The sequence below is a fragment of the Anneissia japonica genome, unplaced genomic scaffold (assembly GCF_011630105.1).
Source record: "Anneissia japonica isolate Jap-2015-1 unplaced genomic scaffold, ASM1163010v1 scaffold287834_len5846547_cov211, whole genome shotgun sequence".
NCBI lineage: Eukaryota > Metazoa > Echinodermata > Crinoidea > Comatulida > Comatulidae > Anneissia > Anneissia japonica.
In genome coordinates, this window is record NW_022704992.1 from 1418257 (window position 1) to 1442190 (window position 23934).

Sequence of the window (23934 nt, forward strand, 5' to 3'; positions counted from 1 at the left end):
GCCCGATCGTCTCGTGTGCCCGATCGTCTGTCACCCTTCAGATAAGTAAAACAAATCCCCCTTTCACTTGCTTGGTAGCCATCTAAATCACATTAGCATCGGCTTTCCAACATTTCGTATACAGTATCTCTCAAAGTCATTGCTCTAAACACATTATACTGTAGTGTGTTTAGACACTTTCACAGGAGTATAATAGCGGTGTTGGTATAAAGACCATTTGTATTTAAATTACATAACAAAAGACACACACATTCCTCGAGCAAGGGAAAGGCGTGTTCTGGTCTACCAAAAGGGAACTTCTCCGTTGTTAATTTTGGCCCATCAGTAGGACGGAGTCGTTAGAAATGAATTAGTTGAAGTGTAGACCCGATGTACAAGTCAAACACCTTTACGATTTACACCATAATGTACGTTGTGGAGAAAAATAATTTAATGAAAAGAGCTCCAATTAGAAATTGAACAATGTGTGTGTGAGCAGAAACCTGTTAATAATGGATGGAGTCGTGTTATTGTTGGACCACGTTGAGTCACTAACCGATGTTAGTAGTACAGTTAGCCCCGTGAAGAAGTGAGAAAATCCATACCCTAACTTTCGCCTGTTACAACTCAAAAACAAATCAGTACCGTAGATTTGAACTTACAGAATATAAATCGTTTGAATCTTGCTAAATATTAAATCATTTCTAATTTACCTTTCTGAAACGAATGTTGACAGATGCTGACCACGTCTTACCTAAGGCTTGGAATCCTTCGGGTGCGGGTGACTTGATCGGTCTGTCGTTCAATTTAAACCTGTTGAACACAATAGGTTAAACGATACAGAAAGCTCTTTTTATTCATTCTGTTGTGAACAAAATACTGTACGTAGTTTAGTGTGTCTCCAACCAAGCGTTATCACATCTCAATGACCATCTTTTAGTGCATCGTGATTTATAAATTATCGATAGTAAGATTTTTTTGTAATACTCGTCAATGCATTTGTTTACATAATAGTGTTGTGACGCTATAGGACTAAGGGCTCCTACTTATTGGGCTACGTCAATGCGAGTAGGCCTACAGTGAAATCTAAAATAGTTTGCCAGCGTTTGAGTCTATTAAGTGCACTAGTTGTTGCAGTGCTTTAGCAAAGTTAAGTGAACAATTACTTCTCTCACAGCTATCTTCTCACAGGTTGATTACCTGGTGTTATTTACTAAATTTTCAGCTGTATTAAACGTTTGGTTTTATATATTTTCTTTTTAATTTTCATGGGGTTGATAGAATATTTTCCTTTTTTGTTAGCATACAGAAGCGATTTATTTCAATGGGCCTATTTTTTTTCATATCAATCATTCAATTAGGTCATTCGAAATTATTTCTTTTTCGTTCTTATTAATTATCCATTCATTTATTACTTTCAATCAAAATGACAAACTTTAGTATAAAAATATAAATTAAAAATAGTTAATATAGAGGGCGACAAAGACAGTTAAAGAAAGCATGTTAATATAGATGGCGACAAACAAAATATTTTCTTTTATTAGCATACGATACTAGCTTATCCAATAACATTTTGATAAGTCGATGTTTGAGGTTTGTTCAACGGTCAAAATAAAGATATAGAAGTTAGTGAATAAGCATAATATAAAAAATAAAATTGCACAGTTCAATTTTAATTTTTTACATAGACTATTACCTACAAAACATAGACTAAATGTATGGAAATTATCTGCAACCAATCTATGTGAGTATTGTAATATTACTGAAAATGAAGAGCACATGCTATTTAAATGCAAATATATAGAAGCATGTTGGACGAAATTACACACTATGATGCGATCATGTTTTAAAATCTATGATAACTTACAATGGAACCAAATCGTTATTGGAAGCTATAGCGAAAGAGTGAACGAAATGATTTCAATTTTGACGCCGTTTTTTATTTATAAAGTTAAAATAATGAATATATTATGTTTGAGGAAAAAATGTCCGTGATGTTTTTATCTGAACTAAACAGACTAATTACATGTGAATTTTTAATTAATATGGAAAAAGCAAAAAATAAATGGTCTATGGTCGATCTAGATAAGTTTAAATAAATATATGTATAAATAAAAAAGAAAATGATATAAAAAAAATAAATAAAGAATACAATAGTCGATGTCTGAACACTTATTATGAAGAACAGTAAAGAGACGTGTACTAAGTAATTACATAACAGATATATATATTTCATACTATTATTTACTTAATATATATAATAACTGTTAAAATGTAGACTATATGTTATGTGTAATATATCTACGTAGCTTAAGACATTATGATGAAATAAAAGTGGGACGATCCCACAAAAGAGAAAAAAATAAGCATAATATATTATAATGCTTAAAAATATCTGGAAATTCTCGTAACCTTATTGATGGCACTTAACAACCAATATGAAAATCAATAACTCTAGAATAATATGCCAGATGATAACAGTTGCTATTTACATAAAAATGAACAGATTAAGTTTTTGCCCTGCATGCTAAACCAATATGATTACTAGATAAAGTTCCGTACGTTTTAACTGTCTCACGAGCGAATCCACCAGGTCGATTGCGAAATGGGAGTACTCAGGGGATACAGAATTTTATTTTTCACCTAAAGAATAGATACTTAAATAATCAAATTATGATAAAGTTGTTCAAATAATACAATTAGTGCTAATAGGCAAAACAACTACATTTCGCCTTCCAATTCAAGACCACCTTTTATGGATGGTATCGGGGTTTGGTCTCCAATAGGGTTGGTTTTGTGTTATAAGATTGTTGAAAACGGTCTTGAATTAAAAGGGTCTCGAATGGGAGGCGATTGTATATTACCTGCTTATTAAACAATTACAATAAAAAGAAACGTGGAAGTACTCTTCCCTTCCGATTGCACAATGTACGAACCCAGATTGTTTTACAGATAAAAGTTCAATGTTTAAGGTTCCTTCAGATGTTTCATAGATTGTAAAGTAAATAATAACGGCACATGTTGATTATGAATTAACGATATTGAAGACATCAGTCATATTTTTACTTTGTAATTTTTCCAAATTGTGGACGCACCGTCATGTGGACGATATTATAAATTTACAGGGCCACTTTTTCTCAATCCTATCACAGGTCTCCCTCCATACAACCAATTAAAAATCCTTTTTGGGACCAGTCGGGTTTTAGTGGTCTTTAGCAGCCGCTTGGTCTGTAATTTGAATCAATATAATTAAAGACCGGCTTTAAAAGTAGTCTCTAATATCTCTATTTAGAGGGGAATTAAGAAATGATATAGTAAATGTAAGATGTGTGAATGGGTGTAGGGCCTACAGTTACTGTAAGATGTTATTATTATTATTATTATTAATGCTAAAACTATTTCCCTGTAGTCCTGTGCATGGTGGTCTTTTGGTGTCGAATTCAAGTCCCAATTTGGAAGAATCCACATCGGGAGATCTGTTTAAATGAATTTTCTTATGACAACCAAATTTTGCTGTGCATGGTGATAACCATTAATGATTGTTACTAACTGCTGCGCAGACAATTGACATTACAGTTTAAAAACTTGTTAAAGCATGCAAATATCATCATGAATTTGCGGGAGATGGTTTATTTCGGGAAAAATATGCGGGAGTTCTTCCTGCCAGTTTCCAGGATACCCCATTCTACGGGAGACTTGGAACTCATGGGTACTAAATGTGGTCTTTAGATTTCTCTATTTAGATGGAAACTAAAAAATAATACATTAAATGTTTTAAAATGGTTGTACAGTAACTGCATGCTCTTATTTATTCTTAATTAAATATTTCTTAGTAGCCAGACATCAACTTGTCTTTCCATTAAAAGTTATAAATGTTGCCCCTGACTTCGATGTATATTATATTCAACTGCTTGAAGTTAATCGAGTTTTACCAACATCATTATTTAAAGCCCCGCTTCCTAAAAAATTTTTCTCTGGGACCAAAGTTTAGATTTCCCACACTAACCCCGACCCATCTCGTAATTTGATAGTATATATATACACCAAGTTTTTTTTTTTCAGATCCCTGAAATTTGACTACACGGCATGGATACAACATCGATCATTGCTTACTGTTGTAAGCAATGATCGATTGCTTACTGACTGTTTATCAGTGACGGGTCCAGGAATTCGTAATAAAGAGGCCCAGGGAGGGGCTTTTACAAAGAGTGTACCCAGAAAGTTTAGGATCATGGCACCTCTAGATGACTATAAATGGCAGACTTTTAAATTTGAATAACATTTTCTTTCTTTTTTTCTCAATTATTATTACTGATTATTTTTTATATACATTTTGAAAATTTAGGAGTAGGGCAGGCCGACTGGTCCCAACTCCTTTGAATCAGCCACTGATCATCATCATTTTTCGCGCAAGTGGGAAAATGACTTTTAAATATTTAAAACTTATACAGTAATAAAAAATACAAGAGACTTACTTTGCCTGATCCAAGCCTGACTGACCCAAAATCTCGAAAATATAGGATCGGCTTTTTTGCAGGAATATTTCCGATCTTTATACAAGATATTTGATAAACTTAAACCTCAATTTTAGCCCTGTGGCTACCACTATATCAACCGACCAAAATACACACTTGTTAGCTGTATTATTGTTTTGCAAAGCTTATACCCATTTGAAATTTATTGGGAAAATGCTATTCTTATAAGTCACATGACAGAGTTTCTGTTTTAAGTTCATGTCAATGTTTAGATTTACACAATTGTGTTGTAGTAAGATATAAGATGTTCATTGTGGACATAAAAATAAAATATTGTTCTAATGAAGATTCACCTGAAATAACGTTTTCAGTTAGATCAGTTAAAGCCTTTACAACCTGTTTTCAGCAAACATTCTCGCGACTCAACGCATAAGTTTTGCGACCCACTTTACCAATATCGGGAAGCATGGATGTAAAGGTGTAACTTAAAATGGTTTGTTTTAATTTGCAGACAAAGAAGATCAGACAAAAATTCAATGTACTTTAGATGCATTCAAGTTGCCGAAACACTTTATTCTTGTAATATCAAGAACCATCTTATAATATAAAACCATTCAACATACATATATACAAACACACGTGCAGAAACCAATTCTGCAGAACTTAAATGTGTCGACTGCCATGTTAATGAGGTGAGATAGAAGACAATATTTGCCCTGCAGCATAAATTAATGCTAATTAGACAATTTGCATATGCAAATAATTTTGAAAAAGTAAACAATTGGTGACAATCGATACCCTGTTATATTCTGTCATTCACAGAATATGAAAAAAGAAAATCAAGTATTTAAAATTAATTGCAATTATTAATTGTCCAATTGCCTGAAGGTTAACAGTTCAGAATGCTTTAAAATAACAATAATCAACAAAAAATTGATATCAATATATTATAATAAATAATGAGTATCAATAAATAAATAAATAACAAATATTATTAAAAATAAATAAAAATATATATAAATAAAGCATTCTATTAACCCGAAGATTTCTATATTTTCATATTTGTTATTGAATTAATTTTTTCACACATTTTAATAAACTATATATAAGATGTATGTGTAAATATTTTCATCATTTTTAGTATTATACTATATCACGCTACTAATTTCACAGAGGAACAAGGTGTATGGTTAATTTATTGTAATTATCATAATTAATTATTTATTGTTATAACTTCGCAGCACATTCTCTTTTGTTGAACAATTTTGTTAGCTTAAATATTAGGGGAAAAAAACATGTAAAATTCATATCAAAAATATGGCAAGAATAAACTATTCTCTATCACTAATTTTACAATAGTTTGTTATGTTCAAGTTAATAATAAAGCAAAATATCACAAAATACGTTTCTAGTTAATACAATCAACAATTTCTATTTATAAATTTGTACACTTAAGCAGGCAAATAGGTAGAGGACAGGTGATGGAGGAAGTAAATTTTCCGCAGCTCACCTTTCACTTTTATGAACCAATTCACAAATACATGATCAAAAATTTTGTTTTTTTAATTACATTGAAAGCATCATATAATTTACATAAACCAAATGAATAATATAGTCTGAAATTTTTTATATATAACATGATCATATCTTGATTATCTGGTGCAGAAAAATTCAAATGGGTAAAAAATATCTTTAACAGATACTTCTCCAAACTATACCCTGAATGAGCCACTATTAAAAATGTAAAGAGCGCCACCTAAAGTCCAATCAAACAGCGTCAACCTAAAATCTGATCTGTGTACAGTATGCAAATGTTTTCATTATTTCCCTCTCATCACACGGTAAATATATTCTAATTTATATTCCTCTGGTAACCATAAATAAATTTCTTAGCTTTGGTATCAAAAATCTAAAATTCAAACAAGCCAGGATTGAAAAGCACATGAATATCTATCCCAGATTAAAAAAAAAAAATACTAAAAAGTTAAAATTATATCCGGGAAATGTGTTCTGAATACTAAAGAAAATACGCTATGAGATGATCAAACACAATCACACAGTAAACAATTACAAACTATAATACAATTTCCCATTTTCACGAAATTATATGTAAAAAAAAAAACATTCCAAAACATAAAGTAATTTTGAATCTATCAATTCCATCTTAAATGAAAGTGACAATATGTTGCTTTACACATAACTAAAAAATTATATTCAAAAAGTGCTGAATTCATTATTAGCTATTCAAATTTTTCAATATATTCAAATTATGCATTTATCAAATTTACATAATATATTCTTATTTTTATATATCTATATATAAATATTTGTAGGATTAGTTCCTATGTTTCATATACAGTAGTTCTTGTAATTGGTGTAAATTGCCTGAAGATTAATAATTGTTTTTTTAATTGTTCGAAAATTTGTATGGTTGATGGTAAATAACGAATCAAGGATATATATCTGAAATATGAATTAAATTCCATGCTTTGTGACATGCTGCACTGATCTCAATTGTTATCACATCAATTCAAGCCAGATGATCATTGAAAGCATTTGCTTATTTGCTCTAAAATTCAATTGGTCAGCGTAGTGTTATTGTCACCTTCCTATACTATATTCTCGCGTAAAATTCCTACGAAAAAGTTAATTACTTAATAGTTTCGGTTGCCACAATAAAGTATTGATTTTGGCAGCGCCACTGAAAATCCATGAAAATCTTAGTTGTGACCACCACTCATATTGCAGATAACAAAAAGTCAATATTAATTCAGTTTATAAGAACCATAAACATATCCAGATAAAATTTTCCAGTATAACATTATGGTTCGCTAAATTCCATTACAGATTTGGAGACAACTGTCTCTCTTGCAAAAAAGATTCCCGATCGACTTTCCAAATACTGTACAAAATTTCCAAATATTTCAAGTGCTTCGTAATTTCCTTAAATGTTTTTCAATTGTTAACCGATGTCCTATACGTGTGACACCAAGTTCAGTAAAGTCCTCCTTTGAAAGTGCCATTAGATGCTCCCCTGATATTTCATTTTCCAGGAAGCTCTCTCGATATTCTCCAAGTTTAAGGCTTATCAGCCAATCAGCAACATCTTCTGGTTGCCAGGTACTCAATTCTTTATCTTGGAACGAATTTGAAGCTACAAAAAAAAAATAAAAATTACATTTAATTAGATTTGAAAATGTATGAAAGGATTCTAAAAACATACCTACACCTATCAGTTCAATTTGAAAGTGTTCATAACTATTCCACCAGATACAGTTCTGCAGGAAGCCTAATTTTGCCCAAATAAATTGGTATTTTTAATTTATTAGCTTTACATAAAAAATATGTACACTGCTGCTGGATGTGGAGGAAATAAAATATAATAAAATATTAAGTACAAACCTTGGAATGAAGTTGATATTGGTCCATTGCTGATTCTATTAGACCCTGAATTTTGGCTGTTACCAGATCCAGAGCGCAGACTGCTAACCTTGTCATCCTCTTCTCCAATTGTCTGGAATGAATCCCATGGTTCGTTAGATAAATTGGATAAAGTTGATACAGAAGACACGGATGAGACCACACTAGCTGTGTCAAAAGCATGGTCGCGGCTAAGCCTTTGAGGTCTGCTGTTGATGTCCATTGCGGGTGGGGGAGGCACAATCTCCAGTACCATTTGGTTAATGTTCTCACTATTGCTTGGTGGAGGAGGTACACATATCATGTCATTTGCCAAATGCCCATTAAGTGTCCCGGTCGGGCTGTTATTCTGAAAACGATTTAAAATTGAGCTAAAATTATTTGGAGTATTTTCCACATTGTTGCCCCTCTGAGTGGCATTAAACTGAGGAGGGGGTGGCAGTGAAGACTGGTTCCTTGAGTCTGTGTTATCCATACCATTTTGCTTAGGGGTACTAGATTGATCGTTGACATTGCGTCCGAATTTATTAGCATTCACATGTCTATTAGCGTTCAGTAGTGGACTTCCATTTCTTGATAGACTTCCCTCACTTTCAGAAAGTTTTGTATTTGGATTTCTCTTTGGAGGTACACTTGGGGGTACTTTAACTGGTTTTGTCGGAGTAGGATCATTCCAAGCCTCAAAACTATTTTGACGACTCTGACTTTCTGAACTATTAGCCTCCATTTCTTTCTGATCTAGTCGTGACTTTCTTTTTGCAATGGCTTCCAGTAATGCATCATGAGTTGATTTAGGTCTATGTACATTGTTCTCTTTTTGACGCTTAATCTTCTCCTCAATTGTTTCATTGCTTTGAGCATTTGAATTAAATTTGGCTTTTCTTTGTAAAATCTCTGCTTGCAAGCCAGTGGTAGGCAGTGAAGCAGATTGTGAGGGTTCTTGGTTTGGTAATTGGTTATTTTGATTCATGTTTCGTTGACGAGCAGCCAAAGCAATCTGTACTGCATGAGATGGTTGCGCATTGGAGCCAATCTGAACAGGTGACTCCGAAAAATTCTCCTGTTCTTTCCTCTTTTCTGCGGCACGAGCAATGGAAGCGGCAAATGTATTTGGTTCGCTTTTCCTTTTCACAGGCAAACTTCCATTTGAATTTATATCTCGAGTCAACTTATTCTGCTTTGCTATTTCATTCACTGTATTATTATTCTGAGGTGGTTCAACTGGAGGAGGAGGAGGTGGAGCTGGGGGTGTTTTAGCAACACTTTTATGTTTACTTGGGGGAGTTTTTGGATTAAAAACGGGAGGTGGGTTGGATGGTGTCTGGTTGTTACGCTTCTTCTGTTCACGCAGAGCAAGAGCTCTTGCGGGAGAGGGACTTGGCGCAGTTTTCTTTGCTTTTGGTTCTGGTGTACTTGCCGTAGATGCTGTTTCCAGGCTTATCATCGATTTTGACCTTGAATTTATTGCAGGGGGAGCTCTTTGTGGGATTGCATTTGGTTGCGACTGATACTGTGTGAAATGTTCAGACACACTTCTTTCCATCTTCATGGGCACACCACTGTCTGTACTACTCTGATATGAAGAATCGGTAGCTAGGGAATATGAAGATGCCGGGGAAGATCTGAGAGAAGAGTGAGCAGAATCGCTGCCATTTGATGATCTTCTAGGTAGTGTATTGTCCACTACCTCTCCAGTTCCTTTCGGATTTCTTCCCATTGTGCCATAACGGAATATGGGAGTAGCTGGAATTACTGGCTTGTTAGGATTTGACGAAGCTGACAAAAGCGAGGATTTGCTGCCTTGGCGTTGTAGGATCTGATCGAGGTGTTGTGAGGACACACGCTTTGAGGTCGGTCTTGATCGTATAGATGCAATCTTCTGACTACCTTGACTACTATTTGATGATGCATCACTGGCAATTGAAATATTATCCTCATCTGGAAAAGAAAAAAGGTAAAAATTTACAATGATATAAGATAATTTCAATTAAGAAATATGAAGATTCCCATCTAAGATAATCAAGTAAAAAAGCTAATGACAAAAGCATATAGTGACAGACATAAGCAAATCAAACCAAGAGAGAAATATAATTTTAGTGAATGGTTTATATTCTTTGTTGCACTACAAAATTATAATTTCAAAGCATGTATTTCACATTTACGTTTGTACTCTTCCATCATGAAGATGACTTGATATTTAGAGAACGAAATAGCTGGGCAGCATTTATTTTCCCCCTGTAATTAGTACCAATTATTTATGACAGCAACTGTGCTAACAAAGCCACTGACAAATTTTTAGTTTTATTTGAAATAATCACTATCAGTGGACACCAGTTTTGCGAAACAAAGTATACAAATATCTTGCCCAAGACTGGTAAAATATAGTTTTTGCTTTGTTGTCGTTTGACAGCCTAAATAATAAATTATGATATTGACAAAGGCTTATATTATGCTGTTAAATAGTAGTAAACATTTTGGTGATGGAAAAAAGTAGGAATTACTGAACCTACACCAAGGTTAGTACTGTATATTAAATGAAAGAAGCAATATATAATAGCTACACTCTAAGAATCGATATTTAGCATAGAATTCCTTTATAATGTAGAAGTAACAGCCTCAACCCATTATATCTAATCCACGGTATGTACCTTGTCACAATACGTGCACAAAGTCACACCTCTTAAAACACACAAGGGAACTCAAAACCACTGATCTCTGATACTATTTTATTTTTTAGTAACTTGAGTAGCATGGGCTTACATTCTGACAGACACTTCAAGTACTCAGCATACTAAAAATCTTTAGTTGTCTCTCTGACTGAATAATTTAGAAATTTTGAATTTGTAGCACTAGTGCATTTATGCTAATGAATTGAAGTGCTTTGAGTATGCTTTTTAATTTAATAAATTACAAAGGAGAGGAAAAGCAACTGACAGAAAGCTTCTACAAAAGCTAAACTAATCAATTTACCATAAAAACTTAGTCTGGTCTTGGATGACCTCATAGGTGGTGGTGGGGCTGATTTGAAAAATAAGTTAAAATACTTTGAGCAACTTAACACCAAAAAATATCTAAAACACCTATTAAAGTGAATGCTACATTATTATATATGTGCATATATGTTATATTATATATAAGATATTCAACAAAATAATATATATGAGTAGATAAAACACCGTATATTAAGACTTAGATATACAGTAGTCATTAATCAAATATTATAGCCATACACCAACATATCTAAATTAAATATATACTGTACACGTGCCCAAATTTCTAAACATTAATAAATAAAATGCCTATATACGAGTTACTGACACCTGAATAACTATTTAGTATTTATATTTAAAATAAAGACATTGGTTTGGTTATTTTGTTACACCATTATATTTAAATATTAGTGGTTTTAAATATAGGTGGCTCTCTTACCTTTTCTTTTGGATGATCCATGTGAATCTAAACTAGGTGTTCGTGGTGTGATAGTCTTCTCCACAGTCACCACTTTAATCTGCAGAGTGTCTGGACATTTAGAGACTATATACACCACTCGCTGATGCTCTGCTTGACGGACATCTTCACCGTTTATCTGCGAAAAAGCAGATTAAAAGTAATTTCAATCTCGTTCAAATCAAGATGATCATAATACTTTTCAACTTAGTGTAAAATTCAATAATGGAATAAGATGGGAAGTGAGGGATCATGGGAAGGTTTGCAATCATCAAATCAGGTCGCAGTGTTATCACACATTATCTACTTTAGAAGATGAGCAAACCTGATCCTTGAATAATAAAGACATGTGACATATAAACATTATTTGATTGGATAATTTAATGTCAGCACATTAGTACAGCACTTTAATGTGCTGCTTATTTATCCACACCCAAAGAAAATTATAGTTGAACCAATTGTAGCTGAATATACCGATAGAAAAATGTTATTAAAAGAAATGTCAAGATTTACTTGGAGCAAAATATTCTATATCTCCCCTTCACCTGGGCTTGTCAAAACATACTGTATATCATGAGAGTGATCAATATCAATCTAGCTAAGCTAGTCTTTGATGACAATCGGTGCTGTAAAACCAGACTATTTATGAGGCTTGGAGAGCTGATCATTTGGGACCCATAATGTATAATAACCAAGTTAAATTATTTTTTTTTAAATAATGGAAAGCTGATCATAATGGGACCATTAATGGCTGTTAAGATGCTTGCCTTCCAATCTCAGAGTTGTGGGTTCAATTTCCTGTCACAGTAACAGGATTTTTCTCACGACCAAAACAACGCCACTCCCTAAGCCTCATAATGAGACATCTCTGTTTATGCCACTTTCAATACGTTCACTGCTTGGCATATCTTTGGCATTTGGCCTAAAACCAATTAACAATAATAATAATTAATAATAATAATAATAATAATAATTAATGCTCTACTGTATACTATATATAATAAGTTTTTTTTTTTAAAGTCTTGAGAGCATAGAATCTTTCAGATTGTAGTTTTTCTGGTCCAAAAATATTTTACCAGGATTGTAACCAAGTCACAGTTTGTAGAATTTATTAATGTAGGATTAAAAACTAAATTAATTCAGCATGCTTTGATAAACCAGAGAATCCTAACTACGTCACAAATATAAGTTGGTTACAATGCCAACAGAAAAACCAATCAACAAATGTCAATTCTTCCTCATTTATCTAATTAATTGAGAGTAGGAGGATGAGACTGTAGGAGGATGCGAAATGAAGGTCTTGTTCACCAAGGGTGTGGCTGTAATATCCAGTAATGTAGCTCATTTAAAATTTCATTCTATTGAGTCATAAACGTTCACAATGATCGTGTCAACAACTTAACGGAATTAATACTTATATTACAGTTTGTTAGGTGTTACGTTTTCTGATTCAGAATATTTTTTCAATTTAATGTATGACATAATGATAAGGAATTTGACATGATTTTAACAACAAAAATGATAGTTAAATGTAAAAAATTCTATTGAGTCATAAACGTACACAATGATCGTGTCAACAACTTAACGGAATTAATACTTATATTACAGTTCGTTAGGTGTTACGTTTTCTGATTCAGAATATTTTTTCAATTAACAGTATGACATAATGATAAGGAATTTGACATGATTTTAACAACAAAAATGATAGTTAAATGTAAAAAATAAATAAAATAAACACATTTGCAAGGACTAACCTCTAGAAGAAAGTCACCCGGCTTCAAGCCAGCTTTCTCTGCATTGCTCCCTTCATCTACTGAGTCAAGGTACTGCAGTGCTGGGTTCTCAGAGCTAGGCTGAAAACGCATCTCATTTTTACCTGTAGACAAATATACCATCATGTTATGCATAATAAAACAAATTCAATTCAAAACAATTTCTAGTTATAAATATTAGTACACCAATTATTGACGGCAACCGTATAAGTATTGTTTCCATTATATAGGTGTGTGGAAACAGGAAAAGCATTATAGGTGTATGGGTGGGAAGCACTATATAGGCATGTAGGTGTAGGGAATGGCTTGGTGGAGTATGTATTGCCAATCATCCTTGGTAATACTATAACAGTAAAAATTGGAACATAATTTAATGTACAGTAGTGCTAAATTAACAATAGTAGAATTAATTAAAAGTTCATTTGGCACTGTTATTATAAAATTATACAGAGCAGGTGATTAGCATTACTATGAAGATGACTATAATAATAATAGACTTATTATTATTACAACCAATAGCGTGGAATTTTTTGAGTATGTATTGCCATACACGTTTGGTTATATTATAATAGTAAAATTTGGAACATAATTTAATGAATTGTTTAATTAAAAATAATAGAATTAATTAAAAATTAATCTGGCATTGTATTATAAAATTATACAGACTTATTATTATAATAGCATTATGATAAACAGTTCATGGTTATATAATATTCTTATTTTAATTAAAATCAACAACATGTGTAGAGTTTAGAATTCATTTAATGAAATACGTTAATGAAGTAATATATATTCTTTCATGTACCAATAGGTGCAAATACATTAAATTAGTAATGTTAAAGTGAAGGAACACTTTATCTTCAATAACATTGACTGTGCAGACACTATCTTAAGTATTCCTGTAATCCTTTAATACTTATGATATTGAAAGCTTATTTTACATATTGGGCTTAATTGTATATAATAAATGCTAGACTTTAAAAGTGTAAATTTATATTGATCTTTCCCCTGCATAAGGCTTTTCTTCCCTTTTTTTGGGTGGTAGTTGGGGGGAGGGTGTGGGAGGAGCGAGTACAGTAGGTATAAGTAGTCTTCTTTCACCAGTGCATTAACAGGCCTAATCATATTTTCTTACTGTTTTCATAAATCTGCTCAGTAGAATTTTTAGATTGTGCTGAAAAAATGATTTACAAAATGTTAATTAAAATGACATCTCCTTCTGATTGCCTGTTTAGGTATTGAATTAGGAATACAAACAACATAACACATAGAAAAATTACAGTATCTGGAAATGGTTAACATGGAGAAAAAGGGAAAGGAAAGTGGATGCACTTTTCAAAAACAATAAAATAATGAAGAAAAACAATTACAGGTTTACTTACTCTTTGCACCACGCAGGACAAAGCCGAATCCTTTCTTTCCTCGTTTTATAGTTACAGTCTTTAAAATGTGTTCATAATTGGCACCACTATAACAGACAAAAGGAATTTAAACATTACAAGACTTACAAATGCAAATAATAAACAAAATAAATAGTGGTTACTCTACGTATATAGTATATTCATACAGTATATGCATGGTACATGGTAAGTGTTATATGCATGACATGGTAAATATATATACAATTGTACTTGCTGTTGGATGAGAAATACAAAATACTGAAAACAAGTAAATAATGAATACCATACATACTGTATAAATAAATAAAATTAATTTATCTTTATGCATTTTCATACTTTAAAATTAATTTGAGATTCACCACACCTATCAATTATTATAGTTAAAATAACGCATTTGATCATATTGAGTGACCTAGGAGTGACCTTAACGATTCGTGGAGCTGAATTCGTTAAATTTATTGCCATCGTATAATTGCTCGCTGACAAAACAAGATCTAAATGGTATCAAGCTAGTAATAATGGTAACGTATAAAAAAGACGTGTTCTGATTCAGTGCACGCAAGTGCAAAGCAGCCATATCCGTTAATTTCAAATTAATTTCATTACGAATACCAGTCTCAAAAATATTTTGATTTACTGATTAACTATTAACTATTACTATTGATTGATGGACGTCAAAATTCGTCAATCTTTCTTCCAAGTCCTATTTGTCTATTTCACATGAATGTCAGATCATAAATATATGTTATATAAAAGTTCATAAACATTGACATGCTATTTTAAAAAAATATTTGAAATAAAGATGTTCTTAGTTACAGAACAGATTACTTGTCTTTATCAAAACTAATTGTACTCTACTTTAGACAAGTTGCAATTTCTTCAGAATAGACACTCTCATACACCATGAATGATTAAACATTAATTACTTGTATGATAGTGCACTCTCCATTACTATTATTAGCAACTTGTGTGTAAATCTTACGTAAAATACAGACATAACTCTTTGTTAAAATGTGTGTGGTAATGGACCATAAATCCTTATAAATCAACAATAATCAACCGGTCATCCAAAAATAACAAATTCATCTGTAAAAACACGGGCCAATAACCTATTCATGACCCTACTAATAGTTACATAAGAACTTTTGAGGACAACCATATTAATCAAAACATCATGAAAACAGCAGAGAGTAATCAAATAGAAATTCATTGAATGAATTGAGGAATGATAGATTACCAACATAATCATTTTTGAATAGTCTTCATCAACTTCATGAATATGTACTGTATAACACCTTATTAATATTCAAGATTTCATAATGCTGGTAGTAGCTACTAGGATCTTGAGAGTCAGGAGGTATTAGTGGGAATGTCACTGTCAAATTCAGACAATCGATCAATTAAAGTAATATCAAACTTTGTTACACAGACAACAATGCATAATTATCCCTATGACACTGTTACATCTTAAGCAAAATGAGATACAATGATTCTTATGATGATGATAGTAATGAAGAAGATAAAGATGAGATAAAATAATAAACAATGTTGTCAATGATGATGAGGTAAAATACTGTAATAAACTAATACTGTAAACTACTGTATGTTGTCAATGATGGTGGTGAGGATGATCGATCATAATGATGATCACAAAGATGAGATTCAAATATGCTTATATTCATAACAAAATGAAGTACAGCTACCGTAGTGTAGCTGTCATGTCAAAAAATCAAGGATTGGAAGAACAACACCTTGACTACCAAGGTATATCTCCATAATAATACAGTAGGTATACATATTATAATGGAATTAAGTGTACATAGCAAAACTGTTTATAAAGATTCAATTATAAAAAGTAACCCTAAAATTCAATTAACAATTCAAAAGCAACTATAAATATTACAGAACTAGATGAATAATATTCAATTGTTATTCAAATCCGTAATCTATTTTTTGAATAACAAATAGGCTAATACAATTTTATTATCAGAATGATATTAAAGTTTGACCAATTAAAATTTACTGACTTAAATTATAGAAAATTTAGGAAGTGGTATTTGATTGAAAGACAGCCAGGTGATTCCCCTTCCCCGCTATCTACTGTGTACAAAGATGATTCATTACAAGTTCCCGGTTCCCTGATTATTATTAGGATTAACATGATATGAATGAATGAGTATCTTTTTATTGGGTAATCTTTATGTAGGTGTAACTGTATACTGTAGTATTTGATTCATATTTCGGTTACAATACATTCACAATGAATTCAGTCCATAGTGATGATAAATGTAATTGTGTATATTCTTCCCACAATAGATACAAAGTCATCACACAAAAAATGATTAAACAAAGCGCTGACCAATTGTGGTATCAACCAGAATTACTGTATGATGTCATTTTAAAACCAGAACATATTCATTCATAAATATACAGTTAGGGGAGATATTGGAATTGAAATTATTTTTTGAATAAATATTTAAAGGTGTATTCTGTGTGTTAAGCTAAATTAAACATTCCATACAATGTGTTTACTTTGTACATTCATGGAGGTTCACTATAATACCTCCATGGTACATTTAATAAGGAAATAGCTCTCTACCTTGCCAATTAGCAGATGCCTGGGCCTTCCGTTGCTATAATATTATTTGCAAGACCATTGGCAGGTATTCAATTTAATGATTTAATTGAATGTTTGAGGGAGTATTTTGTTCAGAATGTATAAGGACAGTACAGTACATATATTAATTGCCTGTCCATTACTGCTATACAGCATAACTTAGGCCCATAATATCGATATACAGTTGAGAAATTATACTGCTATTTGACATGAAAATAGATTTCTGTACTCTAGATGATCTCTTAAAATGCTTACACAGTAGAAAACATAAGATAATAATACAAACATTAGAAAATGTAATCTTACTGTATTTGTAAAACAGATCTTTTAAAAATGGTACTGGTAAGTTCACTGTACACTTCAAGTTTTTTTTCTATGCATCCGTCATATACAGAGTGTTTAACTACCGGACAGTGTGAGATATTAATAGAAACATTATAATTACTCTGATATCTATTAATCCAATGAGGAAATTGCTATTATTAAGACAAAGTGATAAATTGTAACATACCAGCAGTAATGATAATGTGCGTAAGTGGTGTTACACTGTAAAAGGATTTCTGTGACATCGGCAGAAATCATTCAGTATCGTGTTTTGGTAGGATTTAATTGATAACATCATCAGAGATAATATTACAATTAGTATTAGGTTCTTAGCTCTCACAAAAAACCTACAATTTTAATTAGCAAGTTATTATCATTTTTTTCATTTCAAGGTTTATTTCACAATATTGCAATCACGGCACATCAAACTTAGCACAGATGTAGGGTTACAGTGTTTGCAATATTCCCTTGATGTCGTGGGCTCTATTCAGCATGATATTCATATTTTTGAATAAAATGTTTCAGAATACAATGCAATTACATCAAAAAACAGAACTACTGTATTATAAGATTCATATTGAAATGATAAAAAAGCCATAGTTAAAAGTCAATTTCTTACTAAAGCTGATTACCATATCATAACAATGCAAAACCTAAATGTTGCATTGAGATGTACAAAAAGCAATTTTAAAAAACCCCAATACAGCAGAAAAAAATAAATATACTGCAATTTTTCATATCCTTTAATTTAGAAGAGCTCCTTTTGCCATGTAAATATTCTTACTTGTTTTGTTTTTGCATTACTATTTATCATTTTCTTTCATTTCACTCCTGTCAATTGTGACTAGGGATGCTCTTTGATGCTTTAAAAATGTATTAATATTAAAATTATTATCATATAATGATTATTTTAATCAGGGAGTTGTTAATCTTTTCAATTATCAAAACTGAAAGTAGGAAATATTTTTATCATCTCTAGTTCTGTCAAATTGGTTGCAGATTTTAATTTAACATCAAATATCTGTGAACGTGTGACCCAAGCAGATTGATTATTTTAATCATGATGCCAAAGTGAAAAGAAATGATGTGAACTTCAATATCATTTAAATTATTGACAGAATTCTGCCAGTTGTATTAACATAATAAGAATTTGGTTTCCATTTAGACATTCTGAAACAATCAATCAAATGTGGGTTTGACCAAAAGATAACCACAAAGATGTAAACAAGTAACTTGATTCAGAAAATGTAAACTATTTAACATATTTAACTCTGTTTTGTTGACACAAATCTATGGAATGTATGATTGATAGGCTTGAGGTGAGTAGATGAGTTCACAGCATGTTTTTTTACACACAACAATATTGCTGACATCACAGTTTTCGTTGAAGTCTTCTTGACCTCCTCTGACTACTTCTTGAGTTGGGAAAAAAAAAAACCGTGAAGCTATCATCATCGAAAATATCAAGTGGCAAAGATACCTGAAATCCAACACAAACCTGTCAGGGAATTCTATCCAATTAATTGCCAGTTTGACAGTAATTTTAGATGCTCAATTTTCATCTCTCTGCTTGAGGCACCAGGCCGGAGAACTATTCCACGAATATTTAAAAATGCAAAATTTGTATTAGTTTTAGTAAATTGAATTTGCTCGGAAGCGTGCGAAATGCTGGATAAACAGATACATGAGTCACACATGGGTGGTGTCTTCTTCAGCGACACCTGGAGGTCTTAATCACATGACAGCCTTGATATACTGGTAGCGTAGTCGGCATAACAAACTGTAGCCAGATTACCTGTTCTATAGATGGATATTCTCCATACATAATTATTGATGTGGATGGTTATTGGAATCGTGCCTAGGGCTGTTGTCTACTTCCATACTCTGCTGTTTCAAACAATATCAAGTGTCGTTACAGCATTTTTATTGCTATTTTACTTCCTTTTCACACAATGGAAATTAAATGGCCTTCAGATGTGTTGCCATGGTTATTCTGTAATAATTATTATCATTATGAATTTGATCATAAGGGAAGTAGAATAATCAAACAATTTTCTAAAAAAATATATATAATTTCTACTAAACTTAAATATAAATTTGCAATGAATTATCTATGTCTATTTACTCATTAAATGAGTTGCAGGTTTGCACTTAAAATCAAAAATACTAGTAATAACTTGAAATTTGTTTAACTAAAAAAGGTGTAACTAACCAACTGATTGGAATGTCCAAACAAGTAATGTACTAATAAAGAACAAAGCTTCAAATCTACATCACTTCCTTAGATATTTGGAGAACTGTACTAATTTTACATAGTAATAGACATTATTATGCCACGAGAAATGGGAACCATGTTTCCTTGAGAAAGTAATTAGGATATAGTACTCATGTACTTTTGTGGAAAATCAATACCTTGTCTTTTTTTCTACATTTTTTTTTTTTACAAAAGCCATTAAATTACAATGAATAGGAAACAATGAATGTAGCATATTGATCTTTTAAATCACCGAGCGATGACAAACAAAGAGAACAGAAACCAGAAAAACCTGAAGCAACAGACCAACAATAGGGAATACTTCAACAATGATTCATAGACCAGGTCTCCCTAAACCTAAACCTACCTAGCTTATTATAACAGTACACCTTGATGACTAAGCACCCAACATAAACTAATAGCAGACGATGCAAAATAAGAGCAGACACAAAATAATAGCAGAGGACGCAAAAAAATAGTGAACAAAAAATAATAGCAGACGACACAAAAAATAGTTGACAACAAAAATTAATAGCAGACGATGCAAAATAATAATCTAAGATGAATGAATAAGGCAAAAAAAGTGTTGTCCAAGCCCAACCAAGAACTTAAAAGTCTCTAAAATCTGGGATCAGCCATTACCAAGGAGAAGTAAAACATTCTTCTGTAATTATAAAAGTTCAATTTTCAAGTATTAATATTAAATAGATGAACTGTAACTACAAATTTATCCGTTTGGTTACCTATTTACTAATTACAAGTGGGACATGTGAGGGAAAAAATCATAGCTACCCTACCCTGAATTCCAATGTCACTTGCTTGGTAACACTATTTTTGGCCTAAAAATAGCAGAGAATATGTACCACAACTACTGTAGGGATTAGGGAATGAGTGGAGGGGGTGGGGGTGATGCAAAACAATTGCAGATGATATAAAATTATGCAGATGATATGCAGTAATACTAATAGCAGGTAATGCAATTAAGACCATAAACTTTTAATTCAAACAGAAAAAATTAATAATACATCACTTAGGCCTACTGTATATAATACGCCATCTATCTAGAATATTTATGACCATTTAACAATTATCGATATATTTTGCTTTATGTATCGTATTGCATTACCCACCTTGGTTAAATTATAGAATCTGTTATCAAACCAAAAATGAAACTAAAATTATAACCTACGAAACAGACAATCAATTTTGATAACAGATTGTAGCCATCCCATATATGAGGGGAATAGGTGAACAATATCAGCATGACAACTATCTTAAATTTCCCCTGATATTTTATCTACTCTAAGGTCAAGCACATGTCAAGCACTCAATAAGGCTTTTACAATGAATCTCATTAACTTTATTTTTTTCTACAAAAAAAATGAATCTCATTCATTTTATTTTTTTTTCGAAAAAAAAAAATTCTTACGCATAGCAATTTTTTAAGGAACATTTTGCAATAGATATGATTCTAGTCAATTTAGGTTTAATTTGGGACATCAGTAATTCAGTTAAATTCTTCTAAACAACTGTGGAGAAAGTCTGAAGTATAGATGAGAATAGATATTAACTAAACACAGAATAAATTTTGAACATGCCAAGTTTGTCAGAAGTAATGACATAATTCTTATAAAATTATTTTTGAATTATTAATTAAAGAATAATTGATTAATGAATTAATTATGTAATAGTTACTTTTTACTCCTGTGATAATAGGATTATATTTAGTTACAACAAAGATAGAATCAAACCCGTGATCATAGGTGTTTCATGATCAAATCCAGTTTACACTGGCAGAAGGGGACGTTGATTCTAAGCTTGTTACAAGAAAAGTACAGACAAACCTTTGGATATCAAAGAATCAATTTGCATATTAATTCATTTTAAACAATAATCTATTTGTGTCAAAAGCTAAGGATTTCTCACATATTTGATTCATTTGGTTGCTTTATCTGCATCATGACTCAATTGTTGAAAGATAATTAATCTGGCCTCTCATTGTATTTTTAAAATTAAATGGCCGATGACGTAAAAGTAAAGTGACAATTTGGTTGCTGTTCCTGTTCCTGTTTTTGCTTTGTACACAATAACGAAGAGGAAAGTGAGAAATGAGAACATTCAAAATCCTAACCAAATAAAATGCTTCCTTAACTCCAAACAAAGCAGACATCCCTCCTGTCGGTGTCTATGTATCTTCCCAGACAATAATTAAGAAATTCATCTTATAAGAAAGGTTCAATTGTACGACTGGCAAATAAGCTACCAAAAAATTGACAATTTTTTTTTTAATTGTAGATTAAAAGCAAACTGAAACTTCCCTTTAATGTTAATTATCAACAAGAGCAAACAACATATAAAACTTACAAAGACACATATAATAAATAAATACAGTACTTGTATAGAATTAGTTGATAAGCTTATTATAAACTTAAACATAAAAATGTATGTACACTTCATTGTGAACATGAAGACAGAATGATAGCGACTTTTTTTCCTTTTTTTTTTGCATTTTAGCATTTCCACCCAACACATGTCACACAAAGTGTTCAATAGATCTAATAAGTAGTGTTCCTGATAATCTAACAAAAATCCCTAAGTGAGTAGGAATTTGAGCTACAATCCTAAGTTTGGTAATAAAGTTCCATAGCAACCAAACCTATATTATAACAGAAATGGTGACAAATCCAATGGGAAAGATGTGAGGGATAAGAATTAAAAAGCTAAGAGCAAAAAATACACGTAAAAACAAAATGAAAAATATAGCTGGGGAGGATTTAATATAACGCGATAAAAATAAACATAGTAATTTCTACAACATGAGTAATTAAAAAATATGTAAATTATCTGAGTCAGCATGTTTTGAACTGTAATACAAAATATATGATATATATAATTATTCTATTATTTCATGGATGTTTTTATAACCGCCAGCGGGTTCTTTTGTCTGAACAAACCACATTGGAAATGAACGCAACAAGTTAATCAAGTCCCATGCTGCCAGTTTATGGACACATGCAGTGATGTATTTATATTTAGCTCCATGAAGGATGAATCACTCTCTCAGTTACTGGTATACAGTATTTAGTATGTTAATTTGCTAATGTATATAAAGTCAACATATAACAATTGTTTTACTGTTTTTATGTATACCATGCAATATAATTTTTTAATCATACTTTTAGGATAACATCAAAATTTTGGTTTCTGTATTAAACTGGTCATCTTAAAGTTAAGTTTAATTTATTGTGAAAGTATTCTTTTTTACTTTGAGAAACTTGTGGTGGCATACATTTTTAAGTTTGTTTTTGAAATCAGAAAAATTTCCTTTCAAATGATTGACTTTAATATAGACATTAGAGTAGAGAATGAAATAAAATAATAGACCCTCCCTTCCTCCCCTCCTCAAAAATAACACTCATGGTAATAATAATTAATTTGTAAGAAATAAACAATAAATCAAAAAATATACCAACAATCAGCATATCATACCAATGATGCAAATGTGTGTATTCTATTAGAATTTCCATTACAATACAGTATATTCAAAACATAATGCACCATGCTGTAGATAAAATATGTTAATGAGATGTATAGTACTATACTTGTGTAATTAAACTTTTATATAGAGCCAGAGAATAATTTCTAACACTTAAAAACCACTCCAGCTTTCTGCCATCCTTCAGATGACCTTCCTTGTACACAGGTTAAGCTTTTCAATTGTCGGTATTCATAATCAATAGCTGTATTAACACATTGTTGGTGACATTTGGCAGTAGTGTTAGTTGATAGTAAAGTGGGCCAAATGGCTTTACTTTATCTCAGATTTATGAAGATGTCCAGTGAAATAAACTGACCATGAAGAAAGGATTTTAAAGGATGAAAAATACAAAATTATTGGTATTAAAAGACTAACCCAATATATTGACATGAATTTTTTAACAAAAGATTAGATATAGTATAACATTTCCGGTAAATTTTATGCCATTTTTAGACAAAAAAGATAGTACATACTGCTTAACATTCTTACAGTACATCAGAAAATTTACAGTTGTGTAATCTAAAAATGTTCTAGGAAAAATTTGTCAATCTAAATTGAGATAAATTATTCAAAAATCAACGCTTATTTCCGGCATTCGCATCTTAATTTTCTATTCCACATCCAACAAGTACACTTGCCAATTACAAGATGAAACTCTGTAGTGCTCGTTAAGAATAAGAGGAATATAGATTGGAGTTGTTATATATA

General features: G+C 31.5%; 2 protein-coding genes across 19 annotated transcripts in view; both read right to left on the reverse strand.

Annotated features, from left to right (window-relative positions):
• The window catches only part of LOC117104958 (solute carrier family 28 member 3-like), a 17863-nt gene extending 16841 nt beyond the window's left edge, over positions 1 to 1022 (reverse strand). The window contains exon 1 of one of the 4 annotated variants that reach the window (XM_033245921.1): positions 693 to 1013. The gene's annotated coding sequence lies outside the window, so the exon portion shown is untranslated. Of the gene's footprint in view, positions 1 to 692 lie in introns of all 4 variants that reach the window. The other 3 variants (XM_033245924.1, XM_033245922.1, XM_033245926.1) reach the window with 3 other exon arrangements.
• A 4461-nt stretch (positions 1023 to 5483) lies between these two features.
• LOC117105120 (SH3 and multiple ankyrin repeat domains protein 3-like) overlaps positions 5484 to 23934 on the reverse strand; it is a 78825-nt gene continuing 60374 nt past the window's right edge. For 13 of the 15 annotated variants that reach the window (XM_033246180.1, XM_033246181.1, XM_033246182.1 and 10 more), the window contains 7 exons: positions 14476 to 14561; positions 14229 to 14267; positions 13076 to 13197; positions 11304 to 11460; positions 10845 to 10892; positions 7857 to 9812; positions 5484 to 7608 (listed from right to left, as the gene is read on the reverse strand). In XM_033246180.1, the coding sequence (XP_033102071.1) occupies positions 7379 to 7608; positions 7857 to 9812; positions 10845 to 10892; positions 11304 to 11460; positions 13076 to 13197; positions 14229 to 14267; positions 14476 to 14561 (2638 nt within the window). In that variant the 3' untranslated portion in view covers positions 5484 to 7378. The remainder of the gene's footprint in view (positions 7609 to 7856; positions 9813 to 10844; positions 10893 to 11303; positions 11461 to 13075; positions 13198 to 14228; positions 14268 to 14475; positions 14562 to 23934) is intronic. The other 2 variants (XM_033246173.1, XM_033246174.1) reach the window with 2 other exon arrangements.